The 22,168-nt window shown below is 42.5% G+C and overlaps 2 protein-coding genes across 2 annotated transcripts in view; one reads left to right on the top strand and one right to left on the bottom strand.

Moving 5' to 3' along the window:
- susd5 (sushi domain containing 5) overlaps nucleotides 1-9,873 on the bottom strand; it is a 67,476-nt gene extending 57,603 nt beyond the window's left edge. The window contains exon 1 of the mRNA XM_039736313.1: nucleotides 9,828-9,873. Coding sequence (XP_039592247.1) covers nucleotides 9,828-9,864 — 37 coding nt within the window. The 5' untranslated portion in view covers nucleotides 9,865-9,873. The remainder of the gene's footprint in view (nucleotides 1-9,827) is intronic.
- fbxl2 (F-box and leucine-rich repeat protein 2) overlaps nucleotides 9,365-22,168 on the top strand; it is a 44,868-nt gene continuing 32,064 nt past the window's right edge. The window contains exons 1-2 of the mRNA XM_039736314.1: nucleotides 9,365-9,499; nucleotides 14,777-14,838. Of these exons, the coding sequence (XP_039592248.1) occupies nucleotides 9,470-9,499; nucleotides 14,777-14,838 (92 nt within the window). The 5' untranslated portion in view covers nucleotides 9,365-9,469. The remainder of the gene's footprint in view (nucleotides 9,500-14,776; nucleotides 14,839-22,168) is intronic.

A 22,168-nucleotide genomic window follows, 5' to 3' on the forward strand; every position in this document is an offset into this window, starting at 1 on the left:
TTTAGAGGTGGCACATCCTAAGGAGGTCCTTCCACTTACGAGTGACCTCTGTATTTGCAGTACTCTGCCACCGGACAGTCACCTTCAAGAAGGACTTCTTTAGTTAAGCTTATTCTCACACTGGGATGCCATTCTTACACAGTGATACTTACGCCCTCCTTAAATGCCATGCTTTGGCTCTCTGATCTCATTCTGAGCTATCAACGGGTGGAAGGTTGATGCTCCTTTTCACCCTTAAGGCATTAATCATCTTTTTCGATATCTTAGCCATATATTCCCAAGTTTTTCTGGTTTCTGACACATCCCTACTGTTTTAAATATTGACATGCACTTCCTATTCAATACATTGTTGAATGTTTTTTTCTGTTTTTAAATACAGTACAGGTATTTTCTCGCGACTCCATCAGCATATCAGGTGACCCCTCTACCCTCCCCATGTTGGGAAACGCCAACAGCAAAGGGCTCTTGGAGAGCTCGACCGGCAAGGCGAAATACTGTCATATAAATTTTACCTTTTTTTTTCTTTAGTTAGACCACACTGATATATGTTGGGTCGACCACTCTCAGTGACCATTTTCGTTATGTCGCCAACTAACCAACTTAGCCGCTCGTACCTCATCGTCCTCACCTGTTACACCAGCCCCACCTACCGACAGAGCTCAGATTGTCGACTTTATACTACAGGAGACGTCAGATGAGTGCAGCAAAGTAAACTCGCCGCTTCCTCAAGCGTTCTGACGTTCTCTTGATATCACAAAACGTCTCTGTGGCATTTACAATAGACAAAGCATAGGAAGCAAATGCGATGAATTAGCCGAGTACATATTATCGTGAGGTTTAGACTTCTCTTCAGAGTTTAATACCAACTAGCCCCACCTTCTTGTAGACAGACTTAGAAAATACTTTAATTTGAACTTCAATTTGGTAGGGTGGCTAATTGACATTTTAACAGAAACAAAGAGTGAAAGTCAATGCTTGTCTGTCTGAAACGTTGTCCTCATCTCCAGGGTCCCCTTAGGACAGAGGTGGCGAACTCCAGGCCTCGAGTGCCGCAGTGGCTACCGGTTTTCATTCTAACCCTTTTCCTGATCAGTGACCAGTTTTCACTGCTAATTCATTTTTTCCCCATCACTTTAATAGCCCTGTTAGAAGAGTTCAGCCCTCTGAATTTATTCCTTTCTTTATTAAATGACAGCCAAGCAGAAATGAGATGTGAAACGAGCTAACAGATGACCAGCTAAACTGGGGCTTCAAACTCCAACCAATTTCACTCCAATCACTTTCTTAATGAGAAACCAATTCTTCCTGTTAATTAAACCCGTTATTTTATTCCATGGCTTGTTGCTGCTCTCATTCTGCCACAGCACACATTTCGAAAACTGTTGTTTTTCTGTTCTTTCTAAGAGCACCGTCAAAATGTTTTGGTGACCTGAGAGATCAACCTTACTAAGACCACAACCTCTCTTTAATTTCAGATATTGTGTGATGGGCATGGGGAGCTGGTCGTGTGGTGACTTATTTTGTGTCTCATTATTGTTTGGCTGCTAATTAAAGAGAAAGAAACGACTACGGGGCCTGAGTCAAGTTAATTAAAAGAAGTAATCAGCAGCAAAAACTGGTCACTAATTAAGAAGATGGTAAGAATGAAAACCTGCAGCCACTGCAGCACTCGAGGCCTGGAGTTCGCCACCCCTGCCTTAGGGCCATGCTATTTCACTTCTCCTCCGCATGTATGGTTATCACAGTACATTTGAAAACAGCTACATCTTAAAATTTGCTGATAGCTCAATTAAGGCAAAAGCTAAGGAACTCTGGCCTCATGTATAAATGGTGCATATGCACAAAAATGTTGCGTACAAATGTTTCCATGCTCATGTAGCAGAAGAACATGAAAGTTGACGAACACACAGATTTATGCATCTGGATTTTTTTGTGCGTACGCACATTTCTGCTTTTGTGGTTTTGCCATGTTATAGTGTGAATTCTATGCACAGCATTATACATGAGGACCCTGGTGATCACTTTTAGAAGAAACACCATTCATTCACAAGAAACAATCATCAAAGACCAAGCGGTGGAGATTGTTGACAGTTGTAAATATTTGAGGACAATCATAGATTCAAAACTGACATTTAATGAAAACAAAAAGGTGTCAGCAAAAAGGGACGGCAGTGCCTCTACTGTCTAAGGAAGCAGAATGTTTTCAATGTGAGTCCTATAATATGTCATTCTTTTGTAAATCTTGCATTCAGTCTGTTTTTGCTTATGTTCTGTAGGCCTGGTTTGGAAATCTTAATGTCAGCAACAAAATCAGAGTAAATGAAATTGTAAAGTCTCAACAGTCAAATCTGAGAGACCTGTTTAATAAGCAAGTATTGCGGAAAGCAGAGTGCATTCTGTCAGACACGACTCATTCACCACATTCTCGATTTCAGATGTTTCAATCACGTCACAGGATGAAGGATTCAAGGATAAAAAGCAATCATTTCAAATACTCTTTTATTCCAACTGCTATTGATCCTCTAAATAAGTTCAATTTTAATAAATATCCACATTCTTAAATCATAGGACACACAGCTGCCTTTTGAATAAATCATATCAGTCAAGTCTAAATGCCTGTTTAACTTTTATGTCTAATATATTTGATCTAATATTTCACCATACGTTTTATGCTCATTGCTGTACTTTATTTTTACTAAGCTTATGTTTGATGGCTGTGTTCTTTGTTGATAGCTTTTTATTGTTATGTCGTGGTCTCTTTGTAAAACCTACTGACAACCAAATTTCCCTCTTGGGACAATAACATTGAAATGAACTGAATTGGGTGCTGCCTCATTCAGGATGAAACACGATGGGATTCATGAGTAAGTCTTATACAATATGTGTGGAGTGCCCCCAAGTCTTGGTATGAGTAATTGTGCAGCTCAGGAGTGATGTCTGAGTCTCAGCATGGGCACATGGCAACTGGAGTGTGAGCCGTGACTTTAGGCGTCAGCCTCACAGTGACTCCTACTGCAGCCAAGAGTGGGCACCCAGCCTGGGTATATGTTACAGTGTAGCTTGAAACTGAAGCAGGAGTTGTGATGTCTTGGTGCACTGTAACTCAAGGCTGAGCTCCAAGTCTCAGGGTCTTTTATACAAGTGACCTGCGAGTTTCACATTATAAGCTGTAGGTCAAGACTGAGCCCTGAGTTTTGGAGTGTACATGTTGAGAACGAATCACAAATCAAATTGTGTGTAGTCCCGAAGCTCAAGAGTGAGTTTATAGTCTCAAATTGTGCTGCATCAAAGCTGGAGAGTAAATCCTGGATCTTACTGTGCATTAATCTAAAGCTTAAGCGTGACAATAGAATCTTAGAGTAAGCTACAGTTGTTGCTGTGCATTACACTTAATGTGGAGAGTAAACCCCATATGTTACTGTGTATTTTACTGAAGCTCAACAATTAATGCAGAATCTCCACATGTCTCACACTGTAGTTTGAGACTGAGCCTAAATACTATGTATTTTATAGTAAATCTCAAGTGTGAGCTCCATGTTTCTGTCTTACACTAAACTTAAGAATGAATCATCTTTGTGTTATCCTGAAATTTAAGAATGGGTTCAGAGTTTCATTGTGTGTGGCAAATCAGGAGTGAGCCCTCAGTCTCAGCTAATACTACACTACAGACGAGGCAGGGGCCCTGGGGCTTGTTCTATGTACGTGCGTCACACGAGCTGGAGCTGCCCTACTTCTTCCTCCACTTTTGCTTGCCTGTGTGTTCTCATCGGATGTCATGCTTCTGAATAGCCAACGAGTCAGGCAGCTGGAATGTGCGCCACTGGTGTGAGGTTGGGGTCTGTATGTCTGGAACCTTGGAGGCGCTTGTCATGCATTCTTTAGGTGGGACGTGTGTTTTGTTTGGGAGGGACATATAGCTGGCATTTGACTGGACATGGAGACAAAGCTGTTGAAGCTTCAAGCAGGCTGGACCTCTGAGTATACCTCTGGGTAATTGCACAAATTGTCAGGCGTGCATACAGTTGCTGCTGTACATAAGAACCCACAGTGAAGATCATTGCTGTTAAGCTAGACATTATTCTCGCTCATTTCTAACACTGAGACCCATCCAAACATTTTTCATGGTTGGCACTGTAGCCTAAATTTACCACTGGCTTTGAAGTTGGTCTCCTCCAGCGGAGTTACGAGTGTCACTGCCCTCACATGCCACTGCCTATAGTTTGCCAAGCTAGACACCTTCCTTAACAGATGTGTGAGTGCCTAACTTGAACACTTCACTTACAGTAGATAACTGAACTGAGCTGCAGTGCAAACTGCTTTGACATTATGCAATCAAGAATGTAAGGCAACATATAAAATATTGGCTGTTGTGGTGTATTGCTTTTTTGCATGAATTCTTCATCTATCCATTTTTTCAATCAGTCAATCAATTTTTATATAGTTTGGAAAATCCCAGCAGTGGCTACCACTGATTTGCCTATGGTGCTTGATGCATAGCCTGATTTGGCACTTAACTGTTATTTCTGGAATAATCCAGGAAACGCCCAGAATGCCACAAGCCAGTTAGCTCAGAGTTTATTCGCCTGTGGTTGAGGGCAGTCACACGTAACCAAGTGACCGGTCCTGTCCGTCATTAAGGCCCATGCCCTGCCTCCCTTGGACGGAGTGCACACACATAATGACTAGGAGGGGACGTGGTTAGATAGGGACACATAGCTTTATAATTTCGTCTGACATTTGCATGATGAATTGTTCTTGGTAGCAATGGAGATGCTTTAAGCAGCTGCTTGAATGCTGTAACTTTTTGAAGTCTTGCAGAGCGATGCACATTTATGTAATTAGAAAAATTAGCTGAAAGAATTGATCAAGAAAATTCTACAAAATTACACCTGAAATCAAAACAAATTCAATGTAAATCACAACTTAACACTTTTGTGAACTTTCATCTCAGGTGATGGATGAAAACGTATCTATTCTCTTGTAAGGTTTTTCTAGTTGTCTGAATTTTGTTATTGTCTTGAGATTTCGAATATTGAATTGTGGATTTCAGCTGCTTTGATTTGGATTACCTTTTATGAAAGTCTTTTTCTTTTGTTTCAATTTTTTGTTAAGATATTTTTGTTAGATATATTCTTTATTCATAAAGATTCTGCCTTGGCCTTGTCCTTCCATGCCAGAGGTTTTCATTTTCTTCTCCATTAATGAGCATTTTGGGATATTTTTGTGTTTCCAGAACAATGGTAACTATTATAGTTTGCACTATACAAAGACTGCCTTGCTTGTTGACTTTTGAGTCAGGCTGTCTAGGGTGAGGTCTATCTTTTGGCAAGCCAGTGAAGGTCTTTGCCTGGTTTGTGAGTTTTTTTGGAGGCCTTTCACTCTTCTCTCTATGTTTGTGTCACCTATTCACAACCCTGTAAAATTATGAGTTTCAATTCGATTTTCACTCTATTTTAAGATATCTTGAAATGCATTTGATATATCTTAAAATCAGCAGCAAGATAATTTGAGATAATATGAAATGCATTGTAGATATTTGAAATGGACAGTAAACTATTTTAAGATGTTTGAAAATATAATCAAGATATCTGAAAATGTATTTCAGATACTTTCCGTAAAACAACTACCATAAATGGCACACAATAAAGAGGTGCGGCACCAGCATGGTGCACCCCATTGAACTGGCATGCCAACAGTTAACAAAAACAAAACAAATACAATATTTTGGGACTAAATAAGTCCAGTCTAAAGATTGTTTTAAGGCTGCTTCTGAAGTGAAGAAACTACACTCTGAGACATGGGCCCTTGACGTAACGCTGACTACCAGATCCTCAGTATGGTATGGAGCAGCCCTGCTTCAGTGTATCTAAATCTGAAGGCTTTCTTATATGTTATGAAAGTGATATGGAGCTAGGATGTGCAGGCATGGTGCTTGGTCCAGAGGAATATCTATTAAAAAAGCAGCATAGACGTCTTGTCAGTGTCTGCCAGTTACATCTCTAAAGTAGGAACATCAGGAGACATCAAGCTAATAAGAAGATCAGTTCCTCTGCTTATCAAGTGTCATAGAGTTGGAAAATGAGCCTCTCTAGCTCAATTTCAATTTGGTCCTACTGTTATGAGTAAAAGTAAAAGCATTTTTTTTCCAGTTTTTTTAAGAAATTACTCCTAATTTAACCAGGAATTAAGAGAGCTTGTGAGCTGTCCTGACTCACTAGGAGCTGCCAGAAGATGACATTCAGGTAGAAATTGGCTTGCATATTCCGTGAAATGCTGAATATTTTGGAAACACTGGACGATTAGATATTGATTTGATAAAGATGGAATAATATTCTTAACTAGGGGGCTTTGCCCCCTGCTCACTTTGCTCGCCCACCTCCTTTCCCCCCCAACCGGGGCACACTACGTGCCAGCCGCTTCGCATCTCTGCCGCTCTCGTTGTTTTGAGGGAGGCTGAACACACCCCAAGGAGATGTGGTTGCTCCTCCAAATCCCCCTCTTAAACGGTGATACAATAGGAAACAAATAGTTTTTTTTTCTACCTCCTCTAAGCTCAATCGGCTGGCTTGCTGCTGCTGCTGCTTGTACCATGCTTTGTAATCTGTTTGTCGCACAGCGCCTCGAACATTTAAAAGCCTGTGCAGCAGCTAGCTGTCCTCTTTGTCTCGCGGGACGTTAAAGTGTCTCAGAGAAAATCACGTCTCAACCCAATATTTCTTTTATATAATAGAGAGATAGAGAGACAAGTCTTGTACATCATGTGATCACTCCATTTAAGTGAAGAAGACATGTGCTGTCAGCTGGAATTTGACCAAGTGTTGGTTTCCATCACATTTGTTGGCCTTAGGGAAAACATAGCTTTGCAAAAGTGATGATTTGCGTAAGTCACAACCATTTCTCAAATTTGCTCCAAACTTTGAACGGCCTTACAGCACATAAGGTAACACACAAATACATTTCCCCACCACTTAACATGAAGTAATGTTAAGGCAGGCTGCATTCATGAAAATTGCTGTTTTCCTAGTGTTGTTGGTGTAATTGAAGTCATGCACATAAAGATCACTGGCCATGATCTGTGTGGCTGAGCATGCATATATGAGTTGCAAGCAATATCACTGCATCAACACACAGGAAGTCATGGATGCAAACTGTACTGTACTAGCTAGCATACAGCAGTACCCTGAAGACAGGTGGGGCTGGATGGATGATTGACAGTGAAATGTGTCACACGTGTTTGCTTGGGGAGCAACCTAAGGGTCCCCTTTCCCTCTGCAGAAAGTAGCGAAAACCCAAGCAAAATGACACCTTTAATTGGCTAACTAAAAAGATTATAATATGCAAGCTTTTGAGGCAACTCAGGCCCCTTCTTCAGGCAAGATGTAGAAAGAAAGATTGTCAACACTCCCACCCTGATGTCACTTCCAGGATCAGACCACCTGGACCCATCCCTTCATCCCAGAATTCCTATTAGAGGGGACCAATGCCATCTTGCAAGCAGAACGTCTTAAGAAAAGCATAAAGTCAACCTTTGCATAGTACCACACATTTCTTTTCATGCCTTTTGCGTACTTTAATATACGGGGTTTGCCTTCAGGTGCCCTTTTTCTGTGCCTTGTGTCTTCCTATAAATGTCACACATGTATGCAGAGCTCTGCATTCCACAAACACCTGGAACTTTTCACTTTACAAGCCTGGGAAGGTTCAAAAATGCAAGTGGGGATTTGTGGTTTCACAGAAGATAATGGGGATCACATAGGGGAATCTGGCTTGCCCAGGATCATCTTAACAGTATCATAGGCCCCCTGGTAAAGTAGTGTGCCGGGGCCCCCATTTTGATATCAAAACAGACAGAAGCATACATAGGCATCAGAAACATTGTGGGCCCCTATGTTTCTGGGGCCCCTGGTTAATGCCCATTTGTTAAGACAGCCCTGCACATGACTATGAAAGATGACAGTGGCAGAGTGAACACAACGTCAGAAACAGTGCAGGAATAGCCATAGCTTCCATCCATCCATTATCCAACCCACTATATCCCAACACAGGGTCATGGGGGTCTGCTGGAGCAAATCCCTGCCAACACAGGGCACAAGGCAGGAACAAATTCTGGGCAGGGCGCCAACCCACCGCAGGGCACACACACACCCCCACACACCAAGCACACAATCGGAACAATTTTAGGATCGGCAATGCACCTAATCTGCATACTTATTTCAGTAAATGTAACTTTACAAGGCATTTCTTGTGACTATAACAGCGGGACGGTGATCCTTCTGAAAGTACAACCGGGGCACAGTCACTGTGTGTGTGTCTGTCTTTCCATCTTGGTGCTCCTTACTGTATAATTCTTGATGTTGTTGTGAAATGGCAACAATTGTTTGCGACTTAGAACAATACCCTAACATTTTGTTTTCCATCTCATTTGAATATTATTATCTTTATTATGAGGCCCTAGCTATATCATTAGAAAACCACAGAGTCATCATGATTTCCAAATAAACTACGAAACGTCTTCATGAGTGCCATTTTGTAGACGGGGTGTCTTAAAATCATGACGTTATTCATTCGTTAAATCCTACTGCTCATTGGTGTGGCAGTAGGACACTTCATAACTACTTCTTATTTCCTACTCCTAGATAGGACAACATCCTATTCAGATTTTCCTAGGAGTAATTCTGAGATGCTTGAAAATACAGGCATAGATTGTGTCTTGAAAGTGAACAGATCTGGTGTGCTAAATAATGCAACATAAAGACCCATAAAGTGAGAAGTTCAATTCGGCTTTTGGAGCAGCGAACACCCAGCTTCAGCGTATTGAAGGACGGTAATGAAGGTGATATGAAGACAAGGCTACCAGGTATAGCGCTTGTTCCTAAGGAATAACTATTAAGAAAACAGCGTAGGTGCGGTGGGTTGGCGCCCTGCCCAGGATTGGTTCCTGCCTTATGCCCTGTGTTGGCTGGGATTGGCTCCAGCAGACCCCCGTGACCCTGTGTTCGGTTGGAAAATGGATGGATGGAAAACAGCGTAGGCATCTTGTAGGCTTCTGCCAGAGAGAGCAGCAAGGTGGGTGTAATCGGGAGATGTCAAGTTCATAAGAGGATCAGCTTTTCGAATCCGGAGAGAATTTTCTAAACAGTGTATGTACATAGGAAGGCCCCCGTCGCCCTCTAGCGGCGCCTGTTCATGTCCCAGTTTCACCTCGCCGCGCCTCTGTCAGAATCAAAACACTGTGATTACGCGCTGCACCCTTGCAGCAGTGACGTCAGCGCACGGCGCCCCTAACCACGCCCCCTGGGACGTGCGGGCCAAGGGGCGGGAGCGCGCGCCTTGCGTATTGTAATGGGATTAGCCGACGAGCGGAAGTGATGTCACCGCAGGCCGTCTCCTCCATGTTATTGTTATTGTGGCCGCGGGATGGTGTAGACGGGAGCTTTGGTTTTTCTCCCAGCGAGCAAAACCCACCGACATGAACGGCATCACTAAGAGCCGTTTCGAGGTAAGAGAGCGTGTGGCGACTGACAAGAGAGGAGGATCTAGTTCGTGGACACACTATGTGCAGGACAGAGGGGGAAGAAAGCAAAGGAAGGGAGGACGGACATCGTACAGTCCTGTGTCCGTGTGTCTGTCTAAGACGATCCGAAGTGACAGTCGGCCGAGTGGGTGGTTCTTGGTTCTGTGTGTGACGGTGCTGACTGGGCCAGTCCGAGCCTTTTTGCCCTTGTCAGCGTCTGTCGGACGTGGTGTGGTTAGTAAGCCTGCTGTGAGAGGGAGAGCTGTCCACCTCCGTCTGTCCTGTGCCATGAGGAGAGACAGAGGACACATACCTGCTCTTGAAACTTGTGGGAGTGAGAAGTAGCACATGTAGGTCAATGTTTTCAGCGTTCGGGCTGGACTCCTCTTCTCAGGGGGCTCGCACGTGAGTTGATCGTCGGGCTGCATTCGTTCAGTTTTGCATTTTAAAGTCGAAACGGCCTCACCCCTCCCAATCCCAACTCGACGTCAAAAAGTACTTACCCTTAAGTGCGCATTCACAGAAAGAACGGTCCAATCTAAAAGCATCACACAGCGCAAGTATGTCGCATCTCACTCTTTCATGTTGAAAAAATGACAGCCGTTTTGCACAGTCAATAGCAAATGAATATTTTAAGATCAGATTTTATCTTGCCATCCATTTCCCTATGCAAACATGAACTGTAAACGTGATTGAGGGCTTTTCACAGTGATCTAACAGATCTGCCTGTTCAACTGTCTCATCAAGAACAGAGGCTGTCTGCCACCACAGCTGTATCAACCAAAGACCTCATAGTGAATGCGTTCCTGTGGCATTCCAGGACAGTCATTTACCTTAAAGTCAGTCTGTGGCCTCATGAAGCCAGAATTGCACAAAAATGTGTGCAAAACTTAAGCTGTTTGAAGGCAGAAAAGAAGGACCCTGCCTTTGTTCTCAAACATGACAAAAATGTGGATTTCAGGTATACGAGCACACTTGGCCAAAAAATGTGAATTTGAAAAAGTGCATCATTAGAAAAATAACACAGCAGGAAATGTGAGATGGTAGGCTTGACATTGACATTAATTTATGTGGCCGATTCCTTATCCGAGGTGACTTGTAACGTTTGATATACTATTGTTATATTTATTTTGGGTTTTTTTTCTGTCAGAGCACACTCAGGAGAGGTGATTTGTTCATGGTCTTGCAGTGTCAGTAGCAGGATTTGAACCCACAATGTCTGGGTTGAAAGTCCAAAGTCTTAACCATTATGCCACATTGTCTGCTGTGGCAGCCCAGAGGTTTTGAGAATCTCATAAGTGACTTGTTGTCTCCCCATTCCATAGAGATTGGTGTTGTACTTCCTCTTCTTACTTGTCATTGCTGTGTGTGAAATGGCTGCACATATTGTGCTCCTTAAAAATAGGTAAAATCTTCCTTTTTATGTTCTATTAATCTGATCTCTTGCATTACATTAAAATAAATTTGAATAGACACAGATTATATAAATTATTTTTAAATGCATCTTGTATGTTTAACAGACAATCAAAGTTACCTCTGTGCAGAAGTTAGCGAACTTTGAAGTTTGGCAAGTGATGGGATGACTTCAGCAGCTCTGGAGGCTACCAGATATTTGCTGTTGTTGTCAAGTGTGTCTGACATATGTATTCCTTCCAAAACTGCTTCACATGCTTCTGATTTCTTGGCTGCCTTGCATGGACAGCCTCCATGTAGCTCCAGCCTGAGACAATTCCAGCCACCATGCGTGAGAGTGAGGTAAGGATGAGTCTAGTGGTGGATATCGGTGATTAGTTTCTGTTATGAAACTTAATGTTTCTTATTATGCCCAAAATTCATCCACAAGGTATTTTTCTCAATAAATCTTAAGAATAACCCAAATGGTCTTTTGCAAACATAATATCAGCAGCCCTGTCCTGTTTTGAGAGCAAAAGGTTTCTACTGTCCATTGAAAGCCAACTGCTATTTATCTTATTATAGTGTATTAACATGGTGCAGACAGGAGTGATCTTTGACGTTCTCCTTGGGTGATTCTGGGCAGTTTCTAGGAGTTTTTTTTTTTTTTGCCAGGTGGTTGAATTTTTAAGTCGACCCCACACACTGTAGTGCCCTTTCACCTAACTCGCCTGTTATCTTAATGTGTCCTTTGACCAATGGCTAGCACTTTATTTGAGTGCTTCTTGGCTCTGGTCATTTCTCCATTAAAAGTAGCACATTAAACACAGACATTGTCACCCATCCATCCATCCATTATCCAACCCGCTATATCCAAATTACAGGGGCACGGGGGTCCGCTGGAGCCAATCCCAGCCAGCGCAGGGTGCAAGGTAGGAAACACACCCCGGGCAGGGCGCCAGCCCACCGCAGGGAACACACACACCAAGCTCACACTAGGGACAACTTAGGATCACCAATGCACCTAACCAGCATGTCTTTTGACTGTGGGAGGAAACCCACGCAGACACGGGGAGAACATGCAAACTTCACGCAGGGAGGAGTTATTTCAGATATTTTCAGTCCATTTCTTACCTGTTTGTCCTATTCAACACAGGCCACTAGCCATGTCTGGATGGTCTTGGAAATGCCAGCTGACCTAATGTACATGTCTTTGGGATGGGAAAGGAATATTAGGGTATTCAGATGAAAAAATACACACAGACACAAGAAGAACTTTCACAGGCTGAGATCTGCACCCAAGGGTCTGTAGACGTACCAGAAGTCAAGCTTTTTGAATGAACTTCTCAGTACCCAAAGATGTTGTCTTATTGTCAGCTTCTGAGCCCTGATGGAACTAAACTGTGCTGTAGTAGTGTAGTGATTTCAAAGATGTGACGTACTAAATTGGCTGATTGTTGAAAAATCAAGAGAAGCAGGCACATGGCGAGTGTGGGGTGCACGTGAGGCTGGCTTGCATGTGACAGGATGGTACATAGCAATGGGAGCTCTCGGGGTGCTTGGGGGAGGAGGGGAGCATGACAGTCCTGATGAAGATGATGTTCTTTAAAAGAATAAAAATCAAATTTTAAAGATTGTCTTTAAATTGAACTGCATAATTTAACATTACTGACGAGTGTTCTTCAATCGTGGCATTTCAGTATCAATTCAGTTCAGTTCTCAACCTGAAAACAAACCTGGGACTCATTGTGGACCTTAACCTTTCATTTGCTGGAGAAGATATGCCAAGACAAATGCTACTATCAAGTGCAGATGTAGGTTGTGAGAGTGTGTAAGCAAGTGATAGGGTAGACTGTGCATGACAAGTGAGTTCTGCTCTCCAGGAGTACTGTAATGTCTACTGAGAAGAATTTCAAGGCCTCCCGCTCACCTAGAGTGAGTATTTTAAGTGCCCTACATATCCCTGGTTTGTCACCAGTTGCTTTGGTACTTGCAGAGCCTCGTTGCCTACTGTGCCACCTTTAGCCTGGGTTTCGCACTGGCACATGATTTTCCACTGCAGACTCAGAGGGATTAACCACAGGCTTTTAATCCTAAACAGCAGGGGATTTGTTATGATCAATCCCAGGATGCTTTGCTGTGCTAGAGCTTTTTACTGTTCTGATAGAGTAATGCATTTCTGTTGAAGTTCTTTTCTTTGAACTCCTAGCAGCATTCCTTAGGTGCTGTCAGTAGTCTTGGCAGAAGATGGTGCTAATGGAAGACAGGTTAACTATTGAGTACAGGATTGTCCAAGTTGACCTCTCAGTCATGCCAGTTCTATGCTCATCCTCAGAACCATAAACATGTAGAATAAGTAACAAACTGGTGTGATAGAGGGTTGTTATCTGGGCTCTTCAGAACATGACGATGTTATTTTGGAGAGATGAGGTCAGTAGGATTGGCAACATGACTAGGCTGAATGACCTGTTATCATCCTGTATCTCAAGCTCTCTTGCCGAATCAGGTCAGCACAGGTAGGGGAGCATGCACTGGTACAGAGTGTTGCTGCACCCAGCACGCAATGAATCAGCGCAGGATCCTTTTTGGCAACACCCTAGGCAGACATGTGATTCAGTCATGAGTCGGATCACTCTCAGGGAATCGCACCTCATGGCCGTAGTGCTGTAACCAACACTCCCTCACAATGCTGGTAATGTGCCTCATTCGGGACTCTGTGAGCAACCGCTCATTCGACACAAAGTCAAAACAGTGGTATCCAGGGATTCTCCAAAGCGACACAGCACCAAAGGAGTCCAGTCTTCTTCTCAGGTCACTGGATAGCATCCATGTCTCTCAACCATATAGCAAGACAGGAACCAAAAGGACTCTAAAGACTTGGACCTTCGTCCTTTTGCATAGATATCGGAAGCGCCACACACCCCTTTCCAGCGACCTCATGACCCCCCATGCTCTCCAAGTCCATCTACTGACTTCATACGAAGAGTCACCAGAGACATAAATGTTGCTGCTGAGCTAAGTAAATCTCTCAGTGCAGTTGACACTCTCTCCGCAGACAGACACACTGTTAATGGCTGTTCCCAAAAGGTCATTAAAGGCCCATATCTTAGTTTTTATCCAGGACACTTGCAAGCCCAAACACTCAAACTCCTCACTCAGTCTCTCGAGAGACACTTTCAGCCCCTTCATTGACCTCGTGAAGATCACAGTATCATCGGCACAGTCAAGATCAGTAAATCTTTCTTCACCAACAGATACCCCACAGTCAATGGACCCCACAACCCTTCCCAACACCCAGTCCTGAATAGCTGAATGCCCAGGTTATTGAGACAAGTGTCTGGTTTGCTCTTTAGACATTTTTGAGGGTCATTTCAACTTTGAAGCAGCCGGTGCTGAAAAATGAGGCTTGACTCCTGCCAACTCCTGACTTACTGTAAGGTGTGATGTGCTCTACAGGCTGGACAATGACAAAGGCTGCTCAGCAGTTGTGACAGTGCTTTCTTCTGGAGAGATGTTGAAGAATGCAGTTAATTGGGACATGGAGCAAACGTCTCCCCCATTGTTCTATAGTGCTTGCTCATCTGTGTGCCTGTACACCTTCTTTGTTGAGGCTGTGAAGTAGTGCGCTTGTTTGTATTTTTCAGGGTAGTTATGCACAAAGCTTACCAATATATCACTAGTAGGCGCTTGTGCAATTTGGTATCTTTGCCTCCAGCCTGTGTGATTTCTCTGCTTCATGTTTCGCTGTTTCTGCATTGCTGGTGCAGGTTTGTTTCTCTCTGTGGTTTTCTTCGGCACTTTCATGCAGTACAATCTTATTGAACCACTCCATTTGCTCAAAACAATTCTTTTGTTTATGTCTCTTGCCAGGTTTTCTGCACCAATGATGAGGCCCCCATTAACAAAAAGCTTCCTAAGGAACTGCTGCTGAGGTGAGTATCTGTGCTGTGTAGAGGTCCCCTCTCTTTGATCCTGTCTGCTGCTGGTTCTGGTGTGCTTGGTGTTTTTGTTGTAGGGAGGATGAGTGCAAATTCCTTTTTATATACTGAATTTTCTGTATCACCCTTTTCGTTTGCTGTAGCAGCACTCTGAAAACAGATTTTGTTCAGTGCCACATTTGTTTTTTTTTCCATCAGGCAGCGGCCATGGCATCTCTACTATGTTTTGTCATTATCTCCCTATACAGATCATAGTGACTCCTGTTAAAATGCTGATTAATATTTTTCTCTGCATTTGTAATCTCCCCAGAGTCATAATTTTAAGAAGAATAATAAAGGTGAATGTTCAGTCCATCAGTATTTTGTGCCTAGTGGTGAGATCTTTATATCTCACCCTGGTCTCTGTGCTTCCACTGTGTGATACAGAGGTATATTCCAGATTTATGAAACCCTTTGTCTAACTCTGTGCTTCCTATGCCCAAATGTATTCAGCATCTCAGAATTACTCCTATGAATTGTAATAAAAAGTCTACCTAGGATAAGAATCTGTCCTACCATCAAGCAGGTCATGAGAATTAGTTCTTCCTACGATCATTCCCAGCAAGGAGTAGGAGGCCACATTTGAGAATGACATCACGATGTTATGGCATTCAAGCCACAAATTGGCAATCATGGTGACATTTTGTAATTTTCCGATAATAACGGCAAGGCTTCACCACAAAGATGATAATTTTCAAAGTAGAGAAGCAGGAGGAAAACGTAAGATGGTACTAACTGACTTGGAATAGCATGAAGGATGTCTGGAATGGACTGGGCATCATTACTGTACTTAAGCAATCCATGGCTCAGGTGCTAGAAGGGGATGTGGACAAAGCTAATGCCATGAGCAGTTTTTAAATAGATTTTTTCCTCCTACTGCCACCTGCTTTCAACTACTAGACCTCCCACACCTTCCATGCTACATCAAAAACTCCTACCAAGTCAACTGAAAAGGCCAATAATAAGTTCACATCTAACCAGCAGTGTGAACTCTCCATAACTGAAGACTAAGTAAGAAGACATCTTAGGAAGTTACATGCAGGAAAAACTTCAGGACCAAATGGATTCAGTCCTCAAGTTCTTAAGGCAAGTACTAACCAAGTTTGTGATGTCCTCTGTCACCTGTTCAGTCTGACCTTATGGCTTCAGAAAGTGCCACTGCTGTGGAAAGTATCCTGCATTGTTCTTGTTGCAAAGAAGGCAGGCACCTCTTCATCTAATGACTACAGACCAGTGACACCTACGTCTCATATGAAGACCTTTGAGAGACTGGTCCTGAACTATATGAGTCCTCTTGTGGTAGACCACCTGGACCCACTGCAGTTTGCCTATTGGACAAAGATTAACGTGGAAGGTGCAGTTATCAGCTCCACAAGGCTTATTCTCATCTGGACAAAGCTGACAGCACTGTGAGGATTAAGTTTTTTGATCTCTCCAGTGCCTTCAATACCTTCCAGTCATCCCTGTTAAGTGATAAACTCAGATATATCCAGATGAATGAGCCTATGGTATCCTGGATAATGGACTATCTGTCAGGCAGACCACAGTTTGTGAGAGTCAAGGACCAGGTTTCCATAACAGATGTGAGCAACATTAGAGCATCACAAGGAACTGTCCTGTCTCCTTTTCTCTTCACTCTGTACACCTCTGACTACAAATATAATACCAGGTCACGTCACTAGCAGAAATTCTCAGATGATTCTGCAGTTATGGGGTCTGTTGATAAAGGGATTGAGACAGAGTATAGGAATTGGATGGAGAAGTTTGTTTCTTGGTGCAAAGAGAATTGTGTGCAACATCAGCAAAATCGACAAACTGGTTATTGACTTTGGCTGCACCAGAGAGCGTCTATATCCGGTCACTATTTAAGGAGTGGATGTAGAGGTGATGCACTCCAACAAGAACTTGGGAATCCACATCAATGACAGGTTGGACTTGTTTTGGAGCACAGTGGAACTACAGTACAGGCCAAAAGTTTGGACACACCTCCTCATTCAATGTATTTTCTTTATTTTCATGACCATTTACATTGGTAGATTCTCACTGAAGGCATCAAAACTATGAATGAACACATGTGGAGTTATGTACTTAACAAAAAAAGGTGAAATAACTGAAAACATGTTTTATATTCTAGTTTCTTCAAAATAGCCACCCTTTGCTTTGATTACTGCTTTGCACACTCTTGGCATTCTCTCGGTGAGCTTCAACAGGTAGTCACCTGAAATGGTTTTCACTTCACAGGTGTGCCTTATCAGGGTTATTTAGTGGAATTTCCTGCTTTATTAATGGGGTTGGGACCAGCAGTTGTGTTGTGCAGAAGTCAGGTTAGTTGGACGATCATTTATTTTTCAACAGGACAATGACCCTAAACACACCTCCAGGCTGTGTGAGGGCTATTTGGCCAAGAAGGAGAGTGATGGAGTGCTGTATATGGTCATGAAAATAAAGAAAACACATTGAATGAGGAGGTGTGTCCAAACATTTGGCCTGTACTGTATATAAGAAAGGGGAGTGTAGGCTTTGATTCCTTATGAGACTGTGTTCCTTTAATGTATGAAGTTTTATCCTTCAAATCTTCTATAACTCTGAGATGACCAGTGTAACCTTCTATTCTGTGGTGTGCTGGGCTATTAACATCACTTCAAGAAAGACCCACCTAATCAACACGCTAATTAAAAGGACAAGCTCAGTTATTGGACACACTCTGGACCCCTGAAGGTCGAGCAAAGGAGAGAATTAAAACAAAACTGAGTGCAATTATAAACAATGCTGCACATCCACTCTCTGGCACAATAACACTGAGTACTTTCAGCCAACAAACTATTCAGCAGAAGTGTATCAAGAAACACTACTGGGGCCTATCTGTACCAATAGCAATACGTCTGAATAATGCCTCACTTTGAGTGTGACAGCCAAGTCAGAACTTTTTAATTTTCTTGCTTTATATTCCTTCTGCTGTATGTTCAAACTAAAGTGTGCTTGCCTCTCTTTGTAATCTCCACACCACTTCAACGATGCTCTGTTGACCCAGTGCCCTAGGAGTCCCCACCTGCCTTCTTGAACTTTCCCAAACTTATACAGTCTAATGAAAATATTCCAGGGGCTAATAGGAAGCAGAGCTCCGTGTACCCCTGTGACATTTCGCAGTCAATCACCCATTAATCCTACTTACTTTCAGGGTAATGTTTTGGCTACTATGGTGCAGTTAGTATCCATGAGCACCTTTGTGTTGATACTGGGATATTTTATATATGCTTGCTCATCCATACTTGGGCCAGTTTGCATGAATGCAGTTTGTTTTAGCAATATTTCACCTAGAACTTTGGGGAAATGTATAAATCTGCGTATTACCTCATGCATTGTAAAAATGCTCAGAGTTGGCTGTAAAATTTGAGAAACGGTTGGTTGTGACATGCCCAAAGCAAAGTTATTGCAAAGATGCGTTCTTTCAGTGGCCAAAAAAGTAATGTTACCAAAACGTCTCTGCATAGATGGATCATTTGTATGATTTGTTATGAATATTATTCCGTCTGTCTGAATTGTATTCTGTCTGTCTGAATTGTATCTTTTTACAAGTTCATTGTTGTCTACTGTTTTCAAAACATTCCGCCTTTCTGGGTTCCGCTTGCTCTCTGAAGGCAGTTCCTATCTACTCGCTAAACCACAAACTCTTCTAAATCCAATGTGAAGTTAGGAGTAGTTTCTTAAATTAGGAAAACTAATAAAATTATTTTACTCATTGCCTTATGAGTAGGACCAAATTTACATGACTGTGAGATTTTTTTAGGAAGTTAGTAGAGGTGTTCTACTCTGAGATGCTTAATAAATCCATGCACTGGTCTAACCATTGAAAACATTGTCTTTTAACTCTTTCACAGTGAGTGTCGACTTGAGTCAACACATAGGGTTGTTGCGAATGTTGAGAATCCTTGACATCCAGGGTAGAGGGCGGTAATTGGCTGTAAACATCAACAAACCCCCCCCCCCCCGATCTATTTGCTAGCAGTATGCTGTTTGCATCATGTGTTACACTGGCACTGCTGTTTCAGGTGTCTGTTGCTGCATACTGTGAGTGCTGTCACCACCAGTGGCCACCTTCACCCGGCTGTCAGCTGCCACAGTGGTCACACTATGCAGCAACAGACATCAGAAACAGCAGTGCCAGTGTAATGTGGCAAGGCACGCCATTGGCTGCGTCTAACGTTACCATACCTTGGCTCATGGAACATAAAACACAGGGATATTTGTTGTAAATCAGTATTTCATTTTGTTTTATATGTGAAGCCATTGCTTTGTGTGCTTTTCAGAAAACTTGAATTTTTTTTTTTTTTTGGAAAAAATATTCAGCCTTGGTCCAAAACAGAAAATAAAAATGATAGTCCAGAAAGAGTTAATATTTATACCTGGTTTAATGATCTACTGGTGTACTTGAACTGACATCATGATGTTCTTGGTGGATTCCCGACATTATCTTCAGCTAAATGGTTAGCACAGCAGTGGCAGTGAGCTGCTCATCTGCACATGTTCTTCATGTTGAACAAGGCAATGCCAGCTAATTTTATAATGTCGAGGTTATCTTTTGCTTAAACATTCACCAGTCAAATAAGAATAACCTTGAGATTACCTTCTGTCCATTGATCATGAGCTGGTAAGTGCTGTTTGCCTCCTCAGTAAAGTTGGGTAGGGTAAGTACAAAGCTGCATCCAAGAAAGTGATTTTTAAAGCTAGTGATCTGTTGGCAGGAAGTGTTTATTTGCTTGTAAATGCTGCATAACATTAGACTACATCTACATAAACATTGATGTTATAAAATGTAAATAGAATGTCTTGTGTTTTCAGAAAAGATTTTGTGAGATGTCTAGAATAGTACAGGTTTTGTTCCCAAACTTCTCCTTGAGGCACCCCATTCATTCCATGTATTTTATTTATTTCAAGTTTTCCCCAGTGGCTCACCTGAGTAGGGCTGCATTGAGTAATCGATGCAATCAAATAATCAGTTAAAAGTTTGATTGATTTTTATTTTCTTTTTCAACTAATCGTCCCTGCTCCTCCTTGACATTACACACCGCCATGCCAGGACTCCCTGTGCTGTTTTTGTGTAGATCAATCATTTTGGCCGCGCCACCACATTCAGTGGAAGAAGGATTCTCCAAATATTAAGCAAAATCTCACGTGTGGGAGTATTTCACCCAAAAATATTGGTTGGTTCATTGTGTTAAAAACAGACTGTGCTCCATAACAGCATTTGCTAAATGCACGAACACCTGAAGAGGAAACACACTGGAAGTGTAGCACAGGACAAACCGACAATGCAGTAAGTATCCCTCTTGCATTCACTGAGCTCCTGGACAAATCGTGGTTTTAGTGTTTGAGAGATTCATACAAGGGGCTAACGAGACAAAAGTTAGAGCTACAGAACTTCTTCGGACTGAACGGATCATTGTATGCTAAATTTCACTTGTCATTTGGTGGCATTATTATTCCCAAGTGCACTGAAGTAAACTAATGTTTCGGTAAGTAGGCTAGCTAAATGCCATACACTAGTCCATTAAATGCACTTGATAGCTTTGTTTCAGACAGAGTTGCCTTTTCACCTTGTGCTCGTATATTTATGCCAGGGCTGGCAACTTTTATTTCTTTGTCACTTTGTGGACCTGATAGAAAACTACTTATCAGCTATTGTCAAAACTGAGCAGCAATAACATCTTATATTAACATACATTAACTTTGTAAAGTTACTTTTAGGTATTTTCTCCAATCATTAAATTTTGAAGCCCATACAGAATTGTTCCTGATTATTTAAACACATTGTGACAGATGTCTGGGGACATTGCCACGCCGGGAGAGGGACAGTATTTTCCCCAGAACGTGAGAGGGCAGCCTTCCTGGGTTGCATGGGGGCCACAGGGCTGGGACGCTCAACCCTGTGGGAGGACATGGCCACCACCAGGGGGCGCCTGGAGAGCTCCAGAACGCTGATCGTTCCACCACAACAGGAAGTGCTGTCAGAAGAGGAGCTGAATCGGCATGCAGCACCTCCACCACAGCTGGAAGTGCTGCCGGATGCTAATCAAGAAGCACCTGGAGCACTTCCGGGTGCTGTATAAAGGAGGCCACCACACTCCACTCAGGGCGAGAGTCGGGAGGGAGAAGACAGGAGCCTGAGGAGGAGGAGAAGGTGGCTGAAGTGTTAGGGAGAAAAGAGAGAGAAAAGAAACTGAGTTGGCAGGTTTTAGCATTGTGCAGCTCTTTTGTATAAATAAAGAGTGTGTATTCGGGACATTTGGTGTCTGTCTGTCTGTGGCTGGGCTGGTTTATCACAACCTAAAAACTCAGTTGTTACTTTAGTTCTTCACACCCCAGTCGCCCCTCCAGCCCTTCTCTCTGCTGTGTGCCTTTCCGCTGCTCATCTATATTTTATGTAAGTTGAGGTACGTTCAGTCTATTCGTGTTTCACAAATTGAGTTACTGAAAGTACTAAATGCTGCATGATAATCTTTTTAATTATTCCCTCCTCATATTTTTTTATTTGGCATACACGTATATGTATAAGTACAAGTATAAGTTAAAGTTTAAACAAAAAAAAGCAGCTTATGGAAGGTAGATCAGATGTGCGGAGCAGCCCGATTTGACAAGTCTGTGGAGCAGGGGTGCCCAATACGTCAATCGACTGGTAGATCGCAAAGGTTAGTGCAGGTAGATCGCGTTGCATTGAAAAAAAATTTTTTTAAACATTAGTCTATTATACAGTATATCCTCCCTATGGCATTTGCCACTTGATTGACATACAGGGCGGCCAGTCTGAGATCTCTTTTCTTCTAACACACTGGTCATCCCGCATGCACTATCAAACGTGCGAGCTACTGCAAAATTTTGGATATCCAAGTGATCTAGTTAGCTTTCCAATTTATATCAACTAAAGAAGGGATTTTAAAAAGTGTGTTGGTTATGGGCTGGATGTGGAATTGGAAGATGACTTTTTTTCTCTCACAGTGTCACATTTGAAGTGCGTTTGTCTGATCATTGCTATTCCAAAGAAGGAAAATGTGGAATGGCACTTTCGAACTGTTCATAAAAACTACGAAACTGTTGTCCTTCCAAAAAGCGATCTGAGAAAGAGAAAGGAGAGGAAACTAAAACTGCAGTTAATCGGACATCCGTCATTTTTCACTCTGCTGAATTCAAAAGCAAAGGTAGACACACCAAAGCATCGTTCTGGGTGAGTCACTCGATCATTAAGCATAAGAAGTCCTTCCAAGATGGAGAGATGATAAAAGAGGCCTTC

This window comes from Polypterus senegalus, chromosome 15 (assembly GCF_016835505.1).
Source record: "Polypterus senegalus isolate Bchr_013 chromosome 15, ASM1683550v1, whole genome shotgun sequence".
Classification (NCBI taxonomy): domain Eukaryota; kingdom Metazoa; phylum Chordata; class Cladistia; order Polypteriformes; family Polypteridae; genus Polypterus; species Polypterus senegalus.